The sequence below is a fragment of the Ischnura elegans genome, chromosome 6 (genome assembly GCF_921293095.1).
Source record: "Ischnura elegans chromosome 6, ioIscEleg1.1, whole genome shotgun sequence".
Taxonomy (NCBI): domain Eukaryota; kingdom Metazoa; phylum Arthropoda; class Insecta; order Odonata; family Coenagrionidae; genus Ischnura; species Ischnura elegans.
In genome coordinates, this window is record NC_060251.1 from 113696348 (window position 1) to 113716737 (window position 20390).

General features: G+C 43.0%; 1 protein-coding gene across 1 annotated transcript; it reads right to left on the reverse strand.

The window, feature by feature from the left end:
* Positions 1 to 1716: 1716 nt before the first annotated feature.
* LOC124161518 lies at positions 1717 to 7757 on the reverse strand. The gene is made up of 2 exons (XM_046537870.1): positions 6661 to 7757; positions 1717 to 2045 (listed from the first exon to the last, which is right to left on the reverse strand). Exon 1 carries the CDS (start codon positions 7611 to 7613, stop codon positions 6687 to 6689), a length of 927 nt encoding a protein of 308 aa, XP_046393826.1. The 5' UTR covers positions 7614 to 7757; the 3' UTR covers positions 1717 to 2045; positions 6661 to 6686.
* Positions 7758 to 20390: the final 12633 nt, after the last annotated feature.

The following is a 20390-nucleotide window of genomic DNA, read 5'->3' on the forward strand; positions in this document are numbered from 1 at the left end:
CCCCTCACTAGGCAACGTTCAGGGTCAATAATTGCGGACGGCATAGCAGCGTAATTGCTTCCGAGTGCACTCTCAGCCACTGACCTCCGACCCTCCCCTTCATCTTCGCCAACACGACACCTCATTAAACTCTTCGCTCGGCCCTTCTCCAGAGAGCACTCACTGCTTCTTAGGGTTCCCAGCCCTCTTAACACTGATCGCGAAACACGATCGGCCGCCATCGGAAAGAGACGGTAGAACTTGAATGTGAGGTCCCTCATAGGCAAGGAGGGAAGCCGTAGAATACACGAGATGAAGTGTAAATACTAAATTCTAAAATGACGGGCGAACGGAGGTAACAAGCCCAATTTGATCGTGAAGCAAATGTTATCATTAGGTTTTAATTAAAACTAACTTTAAATAGAAGAACCAAGATGACGCACAGTGGGCTGAAATCGAATTAAAGTGGACAGAATGACGTTTCTCGAGAAAATTTGCAACTACATTGAAAAATTGTAGACAACCAATAAAACGGATGTCACTTGCCAAGTAAATTCGCTGCCTCTTAGATAAAGGGCTAATTCCCTAAACATGACAAAAATTTCTAAGAAAGGGCATTTTTCTGTTTTCTTGGAATAACTTACAGTTTAACTTCATACAGACGCTCTCGGAATATTTAAATGGGATTGAATGTGATATTCTACATCAATACGATTATTTTTCTTCGTTTTACCTTAGTTTAAGATTAAATGAAAAACTGTGTGCATTTCACAGGTTAGTAATAACTAGCTATCTGTAACATGTGATTTAACTAAAGATAGTAAAATCACAGGCGATTTACAAAGTTTTTACTTAGAATGATGAAATTTCACCAAGTCCTGCCTGAAACCATCAGTTTTTCGATATAAGGAATTGATTTTGGGTGACCTTACACTTCAGTGAATCCTCAAATATGAATTTCCAGACTTATTTAAACGCTGCTTATGTCCCACATTATATATGTGTATGAATTGTCGAATTTTTATAAATATACCTCAAGGAATATGCGAATGCTAGATTTTTGAGGACAGAGCGTTTGTGGCGCCTTCTCTCGCTTGAAAGGTGATAACATCTAATATATCCACGCTTTTTATTTATGTCTTAGAAATTAACTTGAGCGGCTGGGTATTGGTAATTAATTGGTCTCGGTACATTTATTTTTAAAAAATGCTGTTTTAATTTTTTAAAGATTGTTGCATTAGAACTCATAATCAGATAGGGAGGAGCTACAATTCTAGGGTAAGGGTCAAAATACGAAAAATCGGATATATTCCACAAGCTCATCCGTCATTTATTTTATATTTCTCTCCATTTCGTAAATCCTCAATTCAAAACGTTCTCCTAACGTTTATATTATCGTGGTTACTAAGACGACATTAAGTATATTTGATGGCGAATATGGGCGTTGTCCGTATATTCCGCCCATTTAAACAACATTGCGAGTGCTTTTTTTTCGCTTTTTTAGCAACTTATGGACCCAATACTAGAGCACACGTGATATATATTTCCACCCCCCTTCCAAAACCCGCTTGATGAATTCAAGCGACAATCGAATTGTTATATAAAAAATCGCAATAAAATTATCGTACTGTAAGGTTCAGTATATCGATAGCATCAGGGAAAGGCAGGATTAGTTTAAAGGAAAAACTCCATTACTCAAGCAGGTTTATTGGGCACATCCGCACTCTACAGCCGCCAAACACACTCTCCGCTCTTCGTGGACGCAACTCCGATGGCCGTTCTCATAGCACGCCTCTCCGCGTGATATCTCCTCTATCTTTTCACTCGCGGCCACCCAAGAGGCTGCCTTCTGCTGACGCTGCACGGTTCTCACGCATAAGGCGATGGGGAGTGGGGTACGTGACAGGAAGGGTGATAAGACGAGACGCAAACCGCCAATGCAGCGGCCCGTGGGCGGTGGGTGGCGAGAGGTGGAAAAAGGAGGTCACGTCCCATCTTCGTGATACTTACATCACCCTCCCTCCAAACAACATTTAATCCCCCGATTAAATGGGGATGGCCGGAAACTGAAAAAATGCTTAATAAGTGACAATATATACCAAAGAACCAAAAACATCCAAGCAATTGGGATTACCCACACGATACAAAAGAAAAAAAAATTAACACTCAGTAATGGTAAATCATGTCCCCAAAATAAAAGAAAAAACATAGCATTCAAGGAATAATGTTTACACAAAAATAAATTCTGAGAGACAATAAAAAATAAACGTGATCAAAACCATCGTGGAATAATAATTACACTTCTACCATTACACAAATCAACAAATTCAGTACTTCAACAATAACAGCACAAACCAAACTATGAAAGTACACTTCAAACGCCACCGTGAAAGAAAGAATTGGGAAGAAAACAAATCATTCAAATATTTCACGCGCCTTTCTCTTTCTCACTTCACTTCTCCTCACTTTCATTTACTCTACGCGATACACAATAAAAATTTCTTCACTTTTCTCAGGATCTCTGACAGCCACGAAAAAGCTCTTCGGGGCAAGGGGGTTGGGAAGGGCAAACAGTTTTATTTTAAATCAGTCACACACTCTGAACATTTCACGCTACAATCACTGGCCTTTGAATTACTTTTCTCGTCTCGGCCGTAAGTCGTAGACACGGGGACCACTCACACCCACTGGGACCTCGTCGGGGGGGGCAGGGGAGGGTAAGGGCGTCTTCTCGTCAATGACGTCTTCTCCAGCTGGCGGCGAGACGTCCTGCCGTCGCGGTCGAGGGCGGAGATGATATGGGGGTCTCCGCGGAAGTGCCGGCGTGTCGACCTTCGCAGGAATGCAGCCTATCTCACGCTCACCGCCCAGATGATGCCGCACTGTTTGTTGACACTCTTCTTCGCCGGCCGCCGAGTTAACACTCGATTCTTCGTTACACTCCGTATTCAAGTCTGGGCTTGATGCTTCCTCTCGAGAGACAGTGGACTCAGGGGGGGAAACTTGAGGGATTTCACCAACACTAGGGGTGGGGGAGGGCTCACTTTGGGAAGGGGGGGCTTCAATTCGCGTATTCGGCGATTCTTGAGGAGGACATGTGGAATTAGTCATATAAGGTAAATTTTTCCTTGGTCTTCCCCTCCCCCTTCTAAACACCTCAGGGCGGAAAATACAGTCAGCTTCTCGCTTTTGTTTTTTGCACGCTCGATCAGCACACGCAAACGGAATTTCGCCAATGCATTCCTCCCATTCACTATCAGATACGGCCTTTCTCGGTCTGCCACGCCGTCTTTCTCCGTGGGGTGGGGGAGGAATCGAAAGATGACTAGGGTGGGGTTTCACTCGATCCTCATGTACGATCACAGTCCTATGCTGAAGCTGCAATTTTAAATTGGAGGGGGAAAGTACTTCTATCACCCTATACGGTCCTTTCCAGGGGCTGTGAAACTTTCGCACTTTGCCCGGTTTAAGAACTGGGTCCGTCAAGTACACATACTCACCCGCGACATAATTTCTCCCCCTTTTAGTGTTTTTTAATCCTTTAGCTTGTTCCTCATGGGCTCTGCGATTATTCCGTTTACAATCTTTCCAAATCACTTGCAGTCTATTTTGTAGCTGGGACACAAAATCGTCCACGGAAACAGGGGCGTTTTTCACGCACTCAAAGGGGGTCTTTAGCCTTTCCCCGAATATCACTTCATGAGGGGAACGACGTACGCTTCTATGCCAGCTTGAATTGTATGCACAGACTGCATAACCTACCCATAAATCCCAGTCATTGTTTTTGCAATTAACATAGTGGGAGATGATCTGAGCTATTGTACGGTGTACTCTCTCGACCCTGCCGTTACATTGGGGGTGGAATGGGGAGGTTTGTAACTTCTCTATGCCCAACAACCGACACACATTCTGGAAGAGTTCCGAGGTAAAATTACTACCCTGATCGGAAAGTACTTTTTCCGGGACACCGAACTTAAGTATCCAATCGCGCACCAGAGTAACGGACACAGATTCCGCGGTTTGATCCCCCAAGGGCGCCATCACCAAATACCGTGAAAAATGATCTATGATGGATAATACGTAACGATTTCCGCGTTCCGTTTTTGGGAGCGGCCCCACGATGTCTAGTGCAATGAATTGGAATGGTCGGTCCGCCTCCGGCAGCGGCTGCAATGGCGCCTTTGTCTTCCCATATGGCGACCTACGTAGACATGACACGCACCCCCTGACGTAATCAGTACAGTCTTTCTTCCATCCCGGCCACCAATACCGACCGCCCACGCGATACTTCGTGGAATTTACACCCATGTGCCCAGCGAGCCTATGGTCATGACACTGCGTTAGTATTTGCCTCCTCAAACCAGCAGGAACAACTACTTTGTGCACCCCTTCCTCAATTCGACACAGCAAGCCATCCGCAAATTCAAACTTATTCTTCCCGATCCATCCGATGCACTCTGCGTCTGCTTCTTGCGCCTCCTTTAGATTCAGTTCCTCCTCTGCAGCGACTTTTCTTACCTTGCGGCTCAACCCATCGGCATTCCCATGCAATTTCCCCGGCTTATGACACACCTCGTAATCGTATTCCGACAATTTTAATGTCCAACGAATCAACCGGCTATTAGGATCCTTCAGACTAAATAACCATTTAAGAGCCGCATGATCAGTGATAATGTTAAATTTTCGCCCATATAAGTAACACCTGAAATACCCTACGGCCCAAACGACGGCGAGTAATTCTCGTTCAGTGGCAGAATAATTTTGCTCCGCTTGATTAAGCCTACGAGATGCAAAGGCGACGGGATGTTCTTCTCCACCAATCTCTTGTGATAACACGGCGCCGAGGGCGTGATTACTAGCATCGGTAGACAACGTGAACGGTTTCCGAAAATCAGGATATGCCAGCACAGGGGTGGAAGTTAGAGAGTATTTCAATTGACTCAAAGCAGCCTCGCATTCAGCGTCCCACTCGAATGCCCTCCCCTTTTTAAAAAGATTTGTGAGCGGCTTTGCAATCGACGCGAATCCCTTTACAAATCGCCGATAGTAGTTAGCCAGGCCGAGAAATGACTGCAGCTCTCGGACGTTCGTAGGTGTTGGAAAATCTCGCACCGCTTGAATTTTTTCTGATTCCGGTCGCACCCCTTCACCACTTATCACATGACCCAAATACTTCACGCTGCTTTCCGCAAAATTGCATTTCTCTATTTTTAACGACAACCCAGCGTCACTTAGCCGCTGGAAAACAGAGCGTAACCGGACAACATGATCATCCACCGTGTCACTGAATACGATAATATCGTCTAAATAGACGAGACAACGTTCCGGCTTAAGGCCTCTAAGTACGCCGTCCATCATCCGCTGAAAACTTCCCGGCGCGTTCCTAAGGCCGAAGGGCATGCGTTTATACTCATACAGGCCACTATCGACAATAAACGCGGTTTTCTCCTGCGAGTCTTTAGCCATGGGTATCTGGTGATAACCACTCGTCATATCCAAAGTAGTGAAATAGCGACACCCCCCTAAATAATCCAAAGTTTCTACTATGTTAGGTAGCGGGTACACGTCAGGAATTGTGACAGCATTAAGTGCCCTAAAGTCTACACAAAAACGGTACGCCGGCTTTCCATCGGTAGACTTTTTTGGAACAATAACAATTGGGCTCGCCCAAGGACTGGAACTAGGGGATATTACCCCAGTTTTTAACTGCTCTTGGACGAATTGTTCAACCAAGGGCTTCTGGTGAAAAGGAATCCGATACGGACGTCGGTATATTGGACGAGCGTCACCAGTAGGAATATGATGTTCGACGAGATTAGTAACAGGGATGGATTCCTTTTCACTAAATAGTCCCCGAAAACTTTCTATTAGTTCCTGAAGAGGTTTCCTTTCCGACTCTGATAGGTGTGCAAGTTTTTCCGTGAGATCCCACCCCGACTTGTCCTTCTCCGCGCGTCTAATTGCTCTTTCCGGAACTTCACTAATTTCCACACCGTTTGCCGCGGCAATCGTCGTACCTCGACGTATTCTAATTCCCTCGTCACTCCAATTAGACATCATTACTATTACCCGGTTTTCCTCATCCACCCTACTCAGGGTCCGGGCAACGGCGCACCCTTCCACTTCGATCAATCTGGGTTCTATCACAACCATTTCTGCGCCCCCTACCGCCGCGCGTGGTACAGTCACTAGAAACCTTTTTTCCGACCGCGGCGGTATGTACTCCTCATCTGAAAGAATTACCGCATGGTCCTTGTCCGTAGTGATCCGGAACGCACTAAATGTCTTTTCCGAACGATCATTCTCTACCCCATCAGCCCCGTGCAGCGGAATTACACGCCCGTCTAGTTTCATTGCCCTTTCTGGAAGGTTGATTACACATCCGTATTTACATAGAAAATCTAACCCCAAAATCCCTTCAAAACCGCCCAATGTTTCAACTACTTGCACATTGATTGGATAAACATAACCGCCTATTTCTAAAGACACCGGCTTCTCACCATAACTTTTCAGCACCCGCCCCGCGACGCCTCGGATGCGATATTGTGACGGCTTCATCCCGCTCCCTCTACACGATCCCCGCACTAATAATGACACTTGGGCCCCAGTGTCTAACAGAAACGAGCACATTTTCCCTTCAACCACCGCTCGCACGACTAAGTCCTTCACTCCCGCACTCACCTGGACGGCTGGAATCAGCACTTCCTTTACCAGGGGTCGGCGCCGGCGGGACGGTCGACCCCTTTGCCGTTTAAATTGGCCGCCCGGCTCGATGACCCCTTCCTGCACTCACGAGCAAAATGGCCCTCCACGCCGCAGCTGTAGCACTTCCCACGGCGTTGGCTGCGACACTCACGGGCGAAATGGCCAGTGCGCCCGCAATTGTAGCACTCACGAGCCGTCACCTGGAACGCTCGACGACTGGGCGATGGATTACGCGGCGTCCTCTCAGCCTCCCGGATTCTCACTGCCGTCGCGACGGCGGCGTCGAAACTCTCGGGCATAGCGAGTCGGCATAGCCTGCCCAATTCGCCCGAAAGGCCTCTCAAGAAGGCATCCAAGGCTCGCTGATCAGCCTCGTATCTCATTGCCTCCATCCGCTCCGGAGTTCCGCCGATTTCCGCCGTCCGCGCGTTGATCCGCCTGACTCGATCCGCGAACACTTCGATGTCCTCCTTCGGCTCCATGTGAATGACTGCTAGGAGCTCTCGGTAGAAACGAGCGGTCTTTTTCGAGTGATAGCGGTCGAGAATGATGTTCTTCCATGCCGAGTAAGTGGCCGCCGTCTTACATTCTAGTCTCGTGCGCTCGTACACCGCGGCTTCCCCACCCAGACGTAGCCGCGCGGCGGCGAGCGTTTCCCCATCGCTCCATCCGCTCAGGGACGCCACCTGCTGGACTCGCTCGAGGTAGGCATCGACGTCATCGCCGGGGCGACCATGGAAGGGTTCTATGGAATTTAGGAGGGTGAATTTTGCACTCGCGGGTGAAGCGACCTCCTGCCCTTCTCCCCTGGCGACGACGGCTCTCAAACGCTCGTTCTCAGCACCCAGCTGCTCAAGTTTGTCTGAAAAGTCGTCGATCACCCGTTGGAGGTCCACCTCTTGCCCGCCAAAACTAACCCGACTCGCCATCTCGCCTTAGGTCGTCTCGTGTACTGCCCCTTGATACATATCGATCCCCACTTCGGACACCAGATGTAAGGTTCAGTATATCGATAGCATCAGGGAAAGGCAGGATTAGTTTAAAGGAAAAACTCCATTACTCAAGCAGGTTTATTGGGCACATCCGCACTCTACAGCCGCCAAACACACTCTCCGCTCTTCGTGGACGCAACTCCGATGGCCGTTCTCATAGCACGCCTCTCCGCGTGATATCTCCTCTATCTTTTCACTCGCGGCCACCCAAGAGGCTGCCTTCTGCTGACGCTGCACGGTTCTCACGCATAAGGCGATGGGGAGTGGGGTACGTGACAGGAAGGGTGATAAGACGAGACGCAAACCGCCAATGCAGCGGCCCGTGGGCGGTGGGTGGCGAGAGGTGGAAAAAGGAGGTCACGTCCCATCTTCGTGATACTTACAGTACACAATTTTGTGATGTACCTAAGGGGAGCGGGAAGAGAGACTGTTGGTATTACCGTGTGATTCAGAAAATGACGGACCGAGCGATCACTCTCATCGCCCCTGAAAACATATAGCTGGAGATATCTCTCTGAGGGATGGAAAAAAATGATCAAGTGTGATTCAGGCTAAAGGACTAAAGCAGTAACAATTAATGGATTTTTGGCTATCTTTGGTGATTTTCTGAGCAATGGGGGTCTATATATTTACTGCTTGATATTTATTTTTTGCGGGGTGCACTACTCGGCTTCCTAGAATAGGGTGGTTTCCTATGATTTTTTTATTACCTAAATCGAAAGATAATTACTCCTGGAGTACGTACTTCACGATTTTAGATTTTTAAATGACGATATCTATTTTTCGCGTTTCAATGAAAAGTGAAAATTTTCATGCCCGCGAAAACGCGACGACTAGGTAGGAATACTGGGAAAAGTCCGTTTGACGTCATTCTGGTTCCTGCTGCCGCAAGTGAGGTGACCTTGGGGCGAGGCTTGGAGCGCTGATACGACTCAGGATGCTAGCAGGTAGCAGGGTACCCTGCTAGCTGGTAGCGCTTGGCTTAAATAAGGATTATTAATGCCCTATCAAACGAAGGAAAATTTCCGACCATAGACATTTTTAATAGGTGATTATTAATACATGTTTCCCTGAGCTCTGTGCATGCATTGGCAATCTCAGACGATGTAAAACTCCTACCTGCTCGTATAGAAACTAGGTCCCTGTGACGTCACGTGGAGTTGAATCGCATGGGCGCCAATCTGGTCTTTTTCAAATGAGGTTAAAATTGACACTTGCCATTCCTCTAAACCGGTATTTCTAAAACCAAATAATTTGTATATAATGAATATACTAATGGTGGGTAACGAATGGCAATAAATGCCTTTCGTTTTTCATTTGATGAAGGAAAGTACCCTATTTCCAGGGAATGCTCCTTGTAGCCGCGAAACACGGCTGTCCGCCATCGGAAGGCAGTGAGTGAGTGGTGGGGGGGGGGGAGTCGACCCCCATTACACGTCCCATAAGAACAAGGGAAGAGGGGGTGGGGTGGGGAGGGGGTGTGTTCGGTGGAGGGAAACGGCGGAAGCGAATGTCTCGGTCAATTCATCAAATGAGGGAGGCGAGAGGGAGGGGGAAAACTACCCCTGACCTCTCCACCCCCACCGCACATAACGACGGCCACATGTCCTCCGCGCAGCGCAAAGGCGGGAGCCAGATCTGAAGTCTGAAATGGCGCGAAACGAGATGGAATTGGAGGAAAAATCCTTGCAATGCCCTCTGAGGAAAACCAAAACCTAATTTATGAGGGGAGCGTAGTAGAAAAGTGGGTAGATCACTTGGCTACCGATCGAGGGGTTCCGAGTTCAAGATGATTATTCCTAGGTGATGCATTCGGGCGCCACAAATGAAAATTCACGCGCCCGTGGCCTTGTCCAGGTAAGCTCTACCCTCACCTATCAATATAATTTCCATATCAAGTGTTTGGAATATGGAATAATACGCATGAATTGGATGGATGAGGGAGATACTTTGTGGAGATCCATTATGAGATATGAAGTAAAACACTTTGCACTTTCCACTTAAAAATTTATTAAACTACAGTCGACATGTTTCGCTGCACTGCAGCATTAACAAGACTAACCCAAGAAATTAACCACACCAATATATGTATACAAAAATGCACACTCGCAAACATTTGATAAATTGGGGGTGGAAGGTGGGGTGGAAAGGAAAGTTGGGAAATTTTAAACTGACTAAGGGTTGAAACATTTTAAACTGAGCGAAACATGTCGACTGTAGTTTAATAAATTTTTATGTGGATAGAGCAAAGTGTTTCACTTCATATCTGAATAATACGCAAGTATGAATCCATCTCCTGAAGATAAAACAAAATGTATTGAAACAGGTCGTGATATCACGGTAGTAGTGGAGTATTGCCAAAAAACTTTAATTCTCTTACACGAAATTATTGCAGAACATTTTTCTTAATTCGGCAAACGTTATGCAATAATCTTTCCTCCAGCTATTAAGGGTAGCAACGGTGGCCTATTAATTAAGTTAATGGCATCACTCGCTAGGGCTACTTAATGCACGTTTATCTTTTTCCACGGTTCAAACCTAGCATGAACTCTCTGAAGTTATTACTAACCGTTGACAAGTTTTGCCCCTGCATAAATGATCACGTATTTTTGTTATAATGTGTAATATTTTTATGACAGGGTGGTGTGAATGTGAATATTCTCTTGCGTGCTGAAAATTGGTTACTCCCTGCCAAACACCCTAGTGCAGCGGTTCCCAAACTGGGGTCGCGACCCCCAGCGGGGTCGCGGGCCGTTAGGAAAGGGGTCGCGAGATCTATACAAATAATATGGTGAACTATTTACTTAAACTTAGACAACCATTTTTAAGGGGTCGCGGCTAAAACGTATGGGCTAAAATGGGTCGCGGAAAGAAAAAGTTCGAGAAACGCTGCCCTAGAGGTAGCTCAGAGGTTATTATCTAGATGTAGAAATAGGTACCTCGAGTTTAACAGGCTCAACGAAGGGAGCTGGATGAGGCTCAGTGGTAACCGAAAGATAAAACCACTGTAAAAAAAACTTCGCTAGTTCAAACAAAGTGGTAAGCTAAAGAAAAATAAGGGCCGCGACACCAAAAATATTTCGTCAGGAGCTGCACGACCTATATCACATGTTTATTGAGCCGTGAAGCACATTAAGACAAACCAAATGAAAACAATTTCATCAATGAGCCTAACCACAATAACGTGAAAATATAAAAAGTTCAACGTCAGTGGGACAGGCTGATTTTGAGATGGACTGCCTCAACATGAAAGTCTATACGATGGCGTATCAGTTTTCATTCACCATCAAAGATAGAAATAATCAGCGTTCTGGGACTATGGTGGGAATGTATTATTACAAAAATTGGAAGAAGTTCGCAAATTAGTTACTTATTATATAGTATCACTGTAATGAAGCATGATGCCGTCCATCCGTCATGAATAGTGTAATTAAGCTATTACAGAGACTAATAAATTACTTACCACAGTAAACTTTCAAATCTTGAAGGCTTGTGGGACTTCCACGAGGTCCGATAACGGCTGGGCCCGCTGAGTAACTGCATCCGACGGCTACCAGAACGGAACTGAACGAAATCATGCTCCGTAGAAACGAAAAACTTAGGAAATAGGTGCACAATGCATCCATGGCCAAGGTACTGCATTTTTTTAGCCAGTGGTATTGACAAATAGGTCGAATATGAAATATTAGTACTCCGAACAATGGAGCCATGCGGGGTCCCTGAATTGCTGCTGCGCGCGGGGTCGCCAAGACAACCTGCTCTCGTAGCCCATTTGACGTTTGCAAATCACTTACATAACCACTTTCTAACGGGCATTCCACAAAAATGAGTTCATTATTATTTATCTTTTCCCCAAATTTATTACACGTTCTCCATTCTTTTTAACTCCAGTCTTTTTACCCGAAATGATTACCTTCTGGGCAATTGGCACTCATAGTCGTCTTCAACACTTTTCTTCACAAATTTCACATTTATATTTTAAGTTTTGAATGCTCATAAATCTTCCGAAATGGGTGGGCAAGTTATAAAATGCCTGCTTATGGCTATAGAAAAAATATTTATGCAAATGCCTAATTCGTATCCTCCGTACAAACTTGTCACGCCTCATATCGCCGTATGAAGCCATGTAAAAACCTCTTGCGGCCCATGTAAAGTTTGACTATCACTCAAATTAGCACTTTCGATTGGAATTTATGAAACTTGATTAATACGGTTTATGACTTCCACAGATTCATTACGTTTTTTATTATTGTGTCTCAATTATAGCCTCATTTACCAAAATAGTTACTAACCTCACACAAATTGCGAGGTAGGGCGCACAAAATGTGTCTCTATAAAATTTCAAATCGATCTTCAGAAGTTTGCAAAGACAAAAAGTGATATGATGCAATAAAATATTTAGATATCTCGAAGAACAATACACTTTAGGGAAGTTTTCTCGAATCAAAGGCAATCTTTGAATACTACGCTAGCATGGAATAGGCAGAATTACTTTAGGAAATTGGAAATATTACACCCATATTTTTGTTATTCGATAGAAATTCAATTATGCATTAGTCCTAAGTAAGATGAATTGTTGACAAGAGTGGAGCTCTTTCTTTAAAAGGGGAGAAAGGAATGAAGTGGATTGCTGAGACGACCTGATCTTTGGAGTAATGTCTAACGAGGAACTCTCGGATGTGGACGCATTCCTTTCCACTCAAATATTTCAGATATTTCTTCCTCACTACCGTATAAAAAGAATTCCCTTTCTCTCCTGTATGCAAAGGCTGTCAAAAAGTAACTGGTGCTCGCATGGGGTAGTTCTTTTAAAAGGAAGACAATCACAATGCGATGGGAGGTGACGATAATTTTTTTATATATTTTATTATTTCTTTCATTTCCACATACCCAAAAAAAACCAGCTCGAAATCGCTTTTACGTCGATGAGCTCATCAATTAGCAAGTACAAACACGGACATCCTGGATTGAGGTGACTTACCCAGGTAACACACCCGCCCCCTTTGGACTTTACCACGTCGCCACAGGGGCCGAACATGCGTGTAACACATTAGGAATCTACTTTCGTTATTATCTCCGTTCACTCTCGATTGACCAGAATGTGTCAGAATCAATATCTTCAGATTAAAAAAAAACGATATAGTTCATGGAAGAGGAATAAGAGGAATGCATTAATAACAAAAAACTCGAATTCGCTAAGTCGTGCTGGAATTTCTTGAGGCCTGACTAAGGTTGGGTGCGACGATTAACTGAATCAGACGGCTAACACGATAGAATTGAACGAAAGCATGCTCAAAATCTTCCTTAATTTTCATGACACGCAATGCTCTCTTTTGGCCGTATTTGGCGTACACAAACGTTTGAACTCCATGCAAAGTAGTCACGCCGTGTATTGCAATGAAGCGCTGAAAAAAACTTATTTGGCAGTTGAAAATCATTCACATTATAACTTCCTAATAGAAATTCTGAAAAATCGGATTGAAATGGCCAATAGTTTCATCCCATATTTTTAGCGTTTTTCTTACTCTCGTGCATTAATCCCAACGTCTTTGCCTCAATAGTCATTCTTTGCGAGAAAGGAAGTGTATAATGCTTCTCTCCATAAGTTTGTGTAGTCCTTCCGAAGTGTATACAGACACAGCCGCACGCCGTAAAATGAGAAAATTTAAGGATCGCTGAGAAAAACAATTGAGAGAAGCCTTCTCACCATAGGTTACGATTCCTTGAAAACTACGAGAATGATGGCATATGACAGAGAACAGCACGTCTTACGCACGATGACTAACTTATTAGTTGTGAAGTCGCCAAGCGCTCAGCTAAATAGGGAGTGAAATGGATTGCTGAGGGGACCTAATCTTAGGAGTGCTCGCTAACGAGAAAATCTCGGATGTGAGTGCAACCCTCCTTCCTTTTCGCACAAATATCCCAGATATTCCTTTCTTACTGCCTTATAAAAGGAATTCCCTTCCTCTTCCCCTTCGCCCCTCTGCATAGGCTGGCCAAAAGGACCTGGGAGGGGGTTGGTCTTTTCAAAGAAGAAGGGGGTACCTCAAGGATCCTTACTCGGTCCCTTTGTCTTCCGCCCTCTCAGCAGCTCTTGCATTGATGCGGATTTCAATGGTTCCCTTCGTCTTGGAGAGCGGAAGACGACTTCATTTAACACCTACGGAACGAAAAGGCTTTTGGAACTCAACAAACGGACGGCGTCTTGCTGCCTTAAATGGGGGGGGGGGGGACTTGGTATGTTCATGACTAAGGTAGGGGAAAGAGAAATGGAAGAAAAAATTTCGCATTCTCGCCCCGACTGAAAATGATGGAGCCAAGTGTTTGTTTGACAGGTGAGGCCTGAACTCACCTGGTGTTCTCGAGTCCAGGTAGCCTCCTGTGTGATATTCGCAAATACTTTCAATGGCGGTCAGCTCGATTTGCTTGACCAGTGCCTGAAGATATGCATGAAGACGTTCAGATCATTTCGCGGGAAGAATCCATGTAATTATTTTTTATTTATAGAAAAGATATACAAACAGCAATATTGCCAATAGGGTAGTTTCCTTCATCAAAGAAATGGAAAGGCATTGATTGCGATTCGTTACCCACCATTAGTGTATTCATAATATACAAATTATTTGGTAGAAGAAATCCCAGTTCAGACGAATGGGAATGGTCAATTTTATCCTCATTTGAAAAAGGACAGATTGGCGCCCATGCGATGCCACTCCACGTGACGTCACAGGGACCTAGTTTCCATTACGAGTAGATAGGAGTTTTACATCGCCTGAGATTAACAATGCATGCATGAGGCACAGAGCTCAGGGAAACATATCTTAATAATCACCTATTAAAAATGTCTATGGTCGGAAATTTTCCTTCGTTTGATAGGGCATTAATAATCCTTATTTTAGCCAAGCGCTACCAGCTAGCAGGGTACGCTGCTACCTGCTAGCATCCTGAGTCGTATCAGCGCTCCAAGCCTCGCCCCTAGGTCACCTCACTTGCGGCAGCAGGAACCAGAATGACGTCACACGGAGTTTTCCCAGCATTCATACTTAGCCGTCGCGTTTTCGCGCGCTTGAAATTTTTCACTTTTCATTTAATCGCGAAAAATAGATATCGTCATTTAAAAATGTAAAAGTGTGAAATACGTACTCCAGGAGTAATAATCCTTCGATTTATGCTATAAAAAATAATAGGAAACCACCCTATTTGCAGCGGCCAAAAATCAAGCCGTACTTAAAATATAACGGTAACCAAATATATAAAATATGACGCGAATCAGATGCATAAAATTACAGGAGACAAGAACATAAAAATGAAGAGAATCGAGAAAATGGTATGAAATGTACAGGAAGTCATGCTATTGATGAGTAGTAGTGAGGTAAGACGGAGCCAAGATCGTGAAGACGTTCGGGGATCGGAGAAAAGGGATCGACGCTCGGAGGAAGAGAGCGGGGAAAAGTGAGCGCTGAGTGATAATCTGGGAACTGGTGATTTTGTGGAGAATGGAGTGGGTGCGCGTAGGGCGGGAGGGAAATTTAGAAAAGAAAGGAGTGCATGGGGAGTCTGCGATTGAGTTGAGGATGTTGCAGATTAATTTGAGGCCACTTTTAAGGCGTTTAAAGGGAAGATTGTGGACGGAGAGATAAGTTAGAATGGTGCAAGTGGGAATTTTACGCAAGTGAGGGTGACTTTATTCCACTATACTCTTGAAAAAGTTGGTAAGAGATTAAAAAGCAGCGAGATTTGACGGAGTTAACATCGACCAAATGGGAGAGCAAAGCGTTATAAGTTTATAACAGGAAGGACAGTCGTTGAAAAAAATAGGAGTAGCAACGAAGAGATTGTGGATATTTCATTTTCTAGTATCGGGATCGAGTAGCAGGCCTAAAAAACTCATGGCTTTAGATTTTACTGTTTGGATGTGCTCGGAGAAACTAAGTTTAGTATCAATTAGTGAGCCAAGATCATTCGTTTTTCCCCCGAACCATAAAGGACTTTAATAAACGCTAGCCCCAACTTCGTTAGAGTACTTGATTTTTAGGTGATGCGCAAGGTTTAGTTGAAGTTAAGTGCGACATTTTTTTAAGGTTATCAGGCATGGAATTGCACTTATGTTCATTGAGCTCTGGTTCCCTTTCCCATTAAAAAAAGGTTGTACGCTTTGTTTATTGCGAAGCCTTAGTTCCATTTCTACCGGTGACCTTGATAGAAATGATAAATCTCCTGGGACAGCATATTTTCCATTGAAGAAAAGTTAAAATAACCTTTACAACGCCGTTCCCAGTTTACTTTCATGATACTTGCATATAATTGATAGGCAGTGGACGTCAATTCTGAAATCCCGTCGGGCACACATCTTTTTCCATCAGTGCGGTTATTTCGACCGGTTTCAAAAATAAACTAATGAGTGGATCATGTTATTTCAAGCTTCAACAACATATTTGCGACAATTCGACAGCAAAAAAGAGTGTTAAAGAGCCTGATATGCGCAGAATGGTAGGATGTAGCCATATGACTACGGTGCATAGAAATGGGTAAATGCTGATTTATTCTATTATGCCAAAATGGAAAAAAGAGAATGAAAACTCCTCTGAGGTGCATATAAAATTAGTGCTTTGAGTAGGAAACTTAGCAACAAATACTAGCAACAGGATCTTAAGGCTTCTGTACACAGTCCTGCAGATACTGTTAACTAACATAAACGTGAAAAATAGATTTCATGCGGGTAATGAACTATGAATTAATGTTATACACACCAAGTATGACATTCGTTGCGGAGAAAATATTTGGCTTAGTCGGGATAACGCAGTCTGAGAAAAATCCAACCTGAAATTCCCATTAAAACAAGATGGTTTGGTTGTGTAACTGTTATTATGCTTGAACGGCAATCAGTAGGGATATCCTGGTTCATTTCCCAGCTACGCCAAATATTTTTTCGTGGCGAATTTCTTCTTGGGTGTACATTACGTCGCATCCGTGTGCTGCTTAACTGCGTAAAAAGATACTAGTTTCATTCAGTGCAATGAATTTATAACTTTTCTAGGCCTCTTCGTTTCAAAATGATACTATCTGCACTTAAGAATTTTTACGTCATGTCGCTATTAAATGATGGGAGAGTAAAAAGGTTAATGTTGGCTTACGTCATGCGGCCATCGCTAGTAAAGAATTGCACGTGAAATTCAACACAAAGGCAACCGTTCGAAAAAATTTTATTGTGTTTTTATGATGCTGTTTTATTTATTACTAAAATGATAAAAAGAGGATGAACACTGTTCTTGAGATGAGAATTTTCGAGATGAATTCTCACCCCAAAAGGTAATTTTTTCGTGATGAATGTCACTGCGTTGGAAAATCTGTCCACAGGATTTATAACTCATTGGTGATTTTTTCTCTCTCTCTCTCTCTGTTTCATCTAAATATGGTGCGCGAATCTCGTTTGCTAATATTTAATTCTGACAATCATCCGCTGAACTCGGTGTGATACAAGTGAGAAATACACCCGAACGTGAAAATATAATCATTTCAAATTTTGGAGGGCAGTCGTGTTTATTTTGCGGAATTTTCGCGAATATTCGGAATTTTTGTGGAAGTGGGGATCAAAAATCATGGCTCACTAACACGTTTTCACATGCAATGCCGTTTTCAGTATGATTTTTTTTCTCAATTATTACGAGTAGAATTTTAAAAACACAATATGCCACATGACCACATGAAGAGGGAATAAACAATTTAAAATATTTGAAATCCAGATACGATTAAAACCTACTGTATTTCGAGAAATAACTGCGGTCAAAGTACAGTCTCAAATTTTGGCTGGAAACCATAAAATAAAATTTTATTGCATAGACTGCGCATATCGAAATAGTTTACATATTTGGTAAAGTAAAACGCGCAGCTTTAATTTCTAAATTATCAAATTGTATCTTGAATTACGCTTCAATTATACAAACCAAATCGAGCACATAACAAAAAAATGGTCGCTTAATTTTTTATATATTATTAAAAACCTAGTGCAAATATCCCATGCGTATTTTGGAATTTATAGAGTCATAATATGTACTAATAATTTGTATAAATGTCCTACTCATCGATGCCGGCTGTTTTGACCCATGGTTATTAACTAGTTTTTTTTCCATCTTTCCCTAACATAAGTTTAGGTTCCATTACATAAGTTTACTTAAGGAAACACTGTAAAAACGTAGAAATCTATATTTTATGCAACTATTCATCGATGTAGGATGTTTTCACTCGCATAAACACTTTTTTACCTCATCGCTTTCCCATTGTTTACTGCAGTGCGCCAAAAAATCTACAATGGTTTCAATTGATAAAAGAGTAACCATACATAAATGTGTACTGTTACCTTATACAGTCCCCCGGATAAAGTGTTGGCCGTCTTATACATATTTTTATCATTTTGGTGCTCTCACAATGTATTCAATCGCAACATTTTGTCCATATTAGTAACAGATTATCTCTATGGTACGCATAGATATCGGAAATACTGATCTAAATGGATTCGAATCGCCATACTCATGTTCAGCCACTGTATCACCACTCTCCTCTCCAAACTTGATTGATGCTAATTTAAAAAAATACTTTCAATGCACGGAAGAAAAAAATCGTAATATTTCATTGGCTCCCTTTTGTCCGCAAGTCTATCTCGGGACAGTGGAAACAAAAAAAACTGAGGGCTGACATGTTTTGAAATCGTTCCAACGAACAAAAATGAAAACTCGGTGGATCGGAAAATTATGAGTGAACGGAGAAAACCTTAACGTCATTTCATCGACCTATCTACCCATCTGCATCTAGGGGAATCCGCAACAAATTCGAGGAAACACATTTTATTTCGCATTTCATCCCTTTTTCTCCGTGTCATGGCGCGCTGCCGACGACTTATTTTTTTTCTGCACACCATCTCTCCGTGAGTGAAAAAAGCCGGCACATCATCCATTGTGACGCGCCATAATGGATGCAAGGAGTACTGGCGTCATGGTCGGCCAGAATATTAAATGCGAGATTGCAGGAAGGAGACGGAGGGACGGGAGAGATCCATATCGAAGCTTCTTTCTTTCCTATGCAACTCAACCACAACGACCGGTCAACACAAAGGCAACCAAGATCGAAGGGAGACTGCACTTCCTTAAAAGCATTGGAGGAAAATCGATAGATCGATTTATTCAATTTTAGTCGACATTTATTCTACATCTACATCTACATAATACCCTGCGAGCCACCTCTAGGGTGTATGGTAGGGAGTGACAAATCACCTACATACAGCATGCTAGAGGACCGCCATATGCACACCGCACGGTCATAGAAATATTACACACACTAGCAAAATATACATGCTTATTCTAGAAAGAATTGCTAATGGCTAGTAATTCCTAGAGCAAATACATGCAAGGTTAGAACTATGAAAAAACATGCAATGAGTGATCCTAGCGAGCGACACCATTAATCCTATCAATTGAGACAACGATGCTGTCCATAATAGTACGAGGGAAGAATCACATTTTAAAAATCTCTGTTTTCAGTCTATTTATTTTATTTTATTCTCATGATAGCGTCTTCTATAGTACGATGGTAAACGAAGGATATGCATCACGTCGTCTGAGAAAATATCTTCTTCGAATTTCCTAAGTAAGTTAATCCTATACTTCGATCTACGCTCCTGTAAAGATTCCCATCCTAACTCGTGTAACATACTTGAAACGCTGAACTTTTTGTCGTAACAACTCATCACAAATCTGTCATTATGCCTGGCTCACTCGTCAAAGTGAACTCCTATATTAAAAGATTGAAAGTGTTTTTCAATACTCATGGCTAGGGATTGGTCTGATAAGCAATTTAAGTACCTATACATAATTTTTTTAGCATAATGATTTCTACCTGTATTTTTTGTTATTATTTACTGATTTTGATATTATTGCACTAATGACCACTTCTCTGTGCAAAAAAGTAACTTGTGCTAAGATATTTTGTTTATCTGTGCTGCCTTTTGTATCGAATGGCAAACCCCACCAAAACAGTGGCCTTCAAGGGAGACTAATTTTTTCTTTCATAGATGGTACTTGATTGCATTATATGACCAGAGTCCTCTATATAGTGTTGAGAGAGCAATCTAGAGGACTTTGGCTATGACTTTTGTAAATGAACGAAATAAAATTTTATATCATATCGTATCATATTATATTACATTAAATTATAACTTATTATTAAAAAGGATTGAAAAAATTTGTTTGTATTTTAATAATGTTGCAATACGCATTACGAAAATAAAAAAGATAGAATGAACACTGTCCTTGAGATGAGAATAGGGTGGTTTCCTATTATTTTTTTATTGCCTAAACGAAAGATTATTATTCCCGGAGTACGTATTTCACGCTCTCAGATTTTCGAATGACGATATCTATTTTTCGCGATTTAACGAAAAGTGGAAAATTTCAAGCCCGCGAAAACGCGACGTCTCAGTAGGAATGATGGGAAAAGTCCGTGTGACGTATTTCTGGTTCCAGATGTCGGGGTGTGAGGTGACCATGGGGCGAGACTTGAGCGCTGATACGACGCAGGTTGCTAGCAGGTAGCAGAGTACCCTGCTAGCAGGTAGCGCTTGGCTTAAATAAGGATTATTATTCCCCTATCAAACGAAGGAAACTTTCCGACCTTAGACAATTTTAATAAATGATTATTAAGAGATGTTTCCCTGAGCTT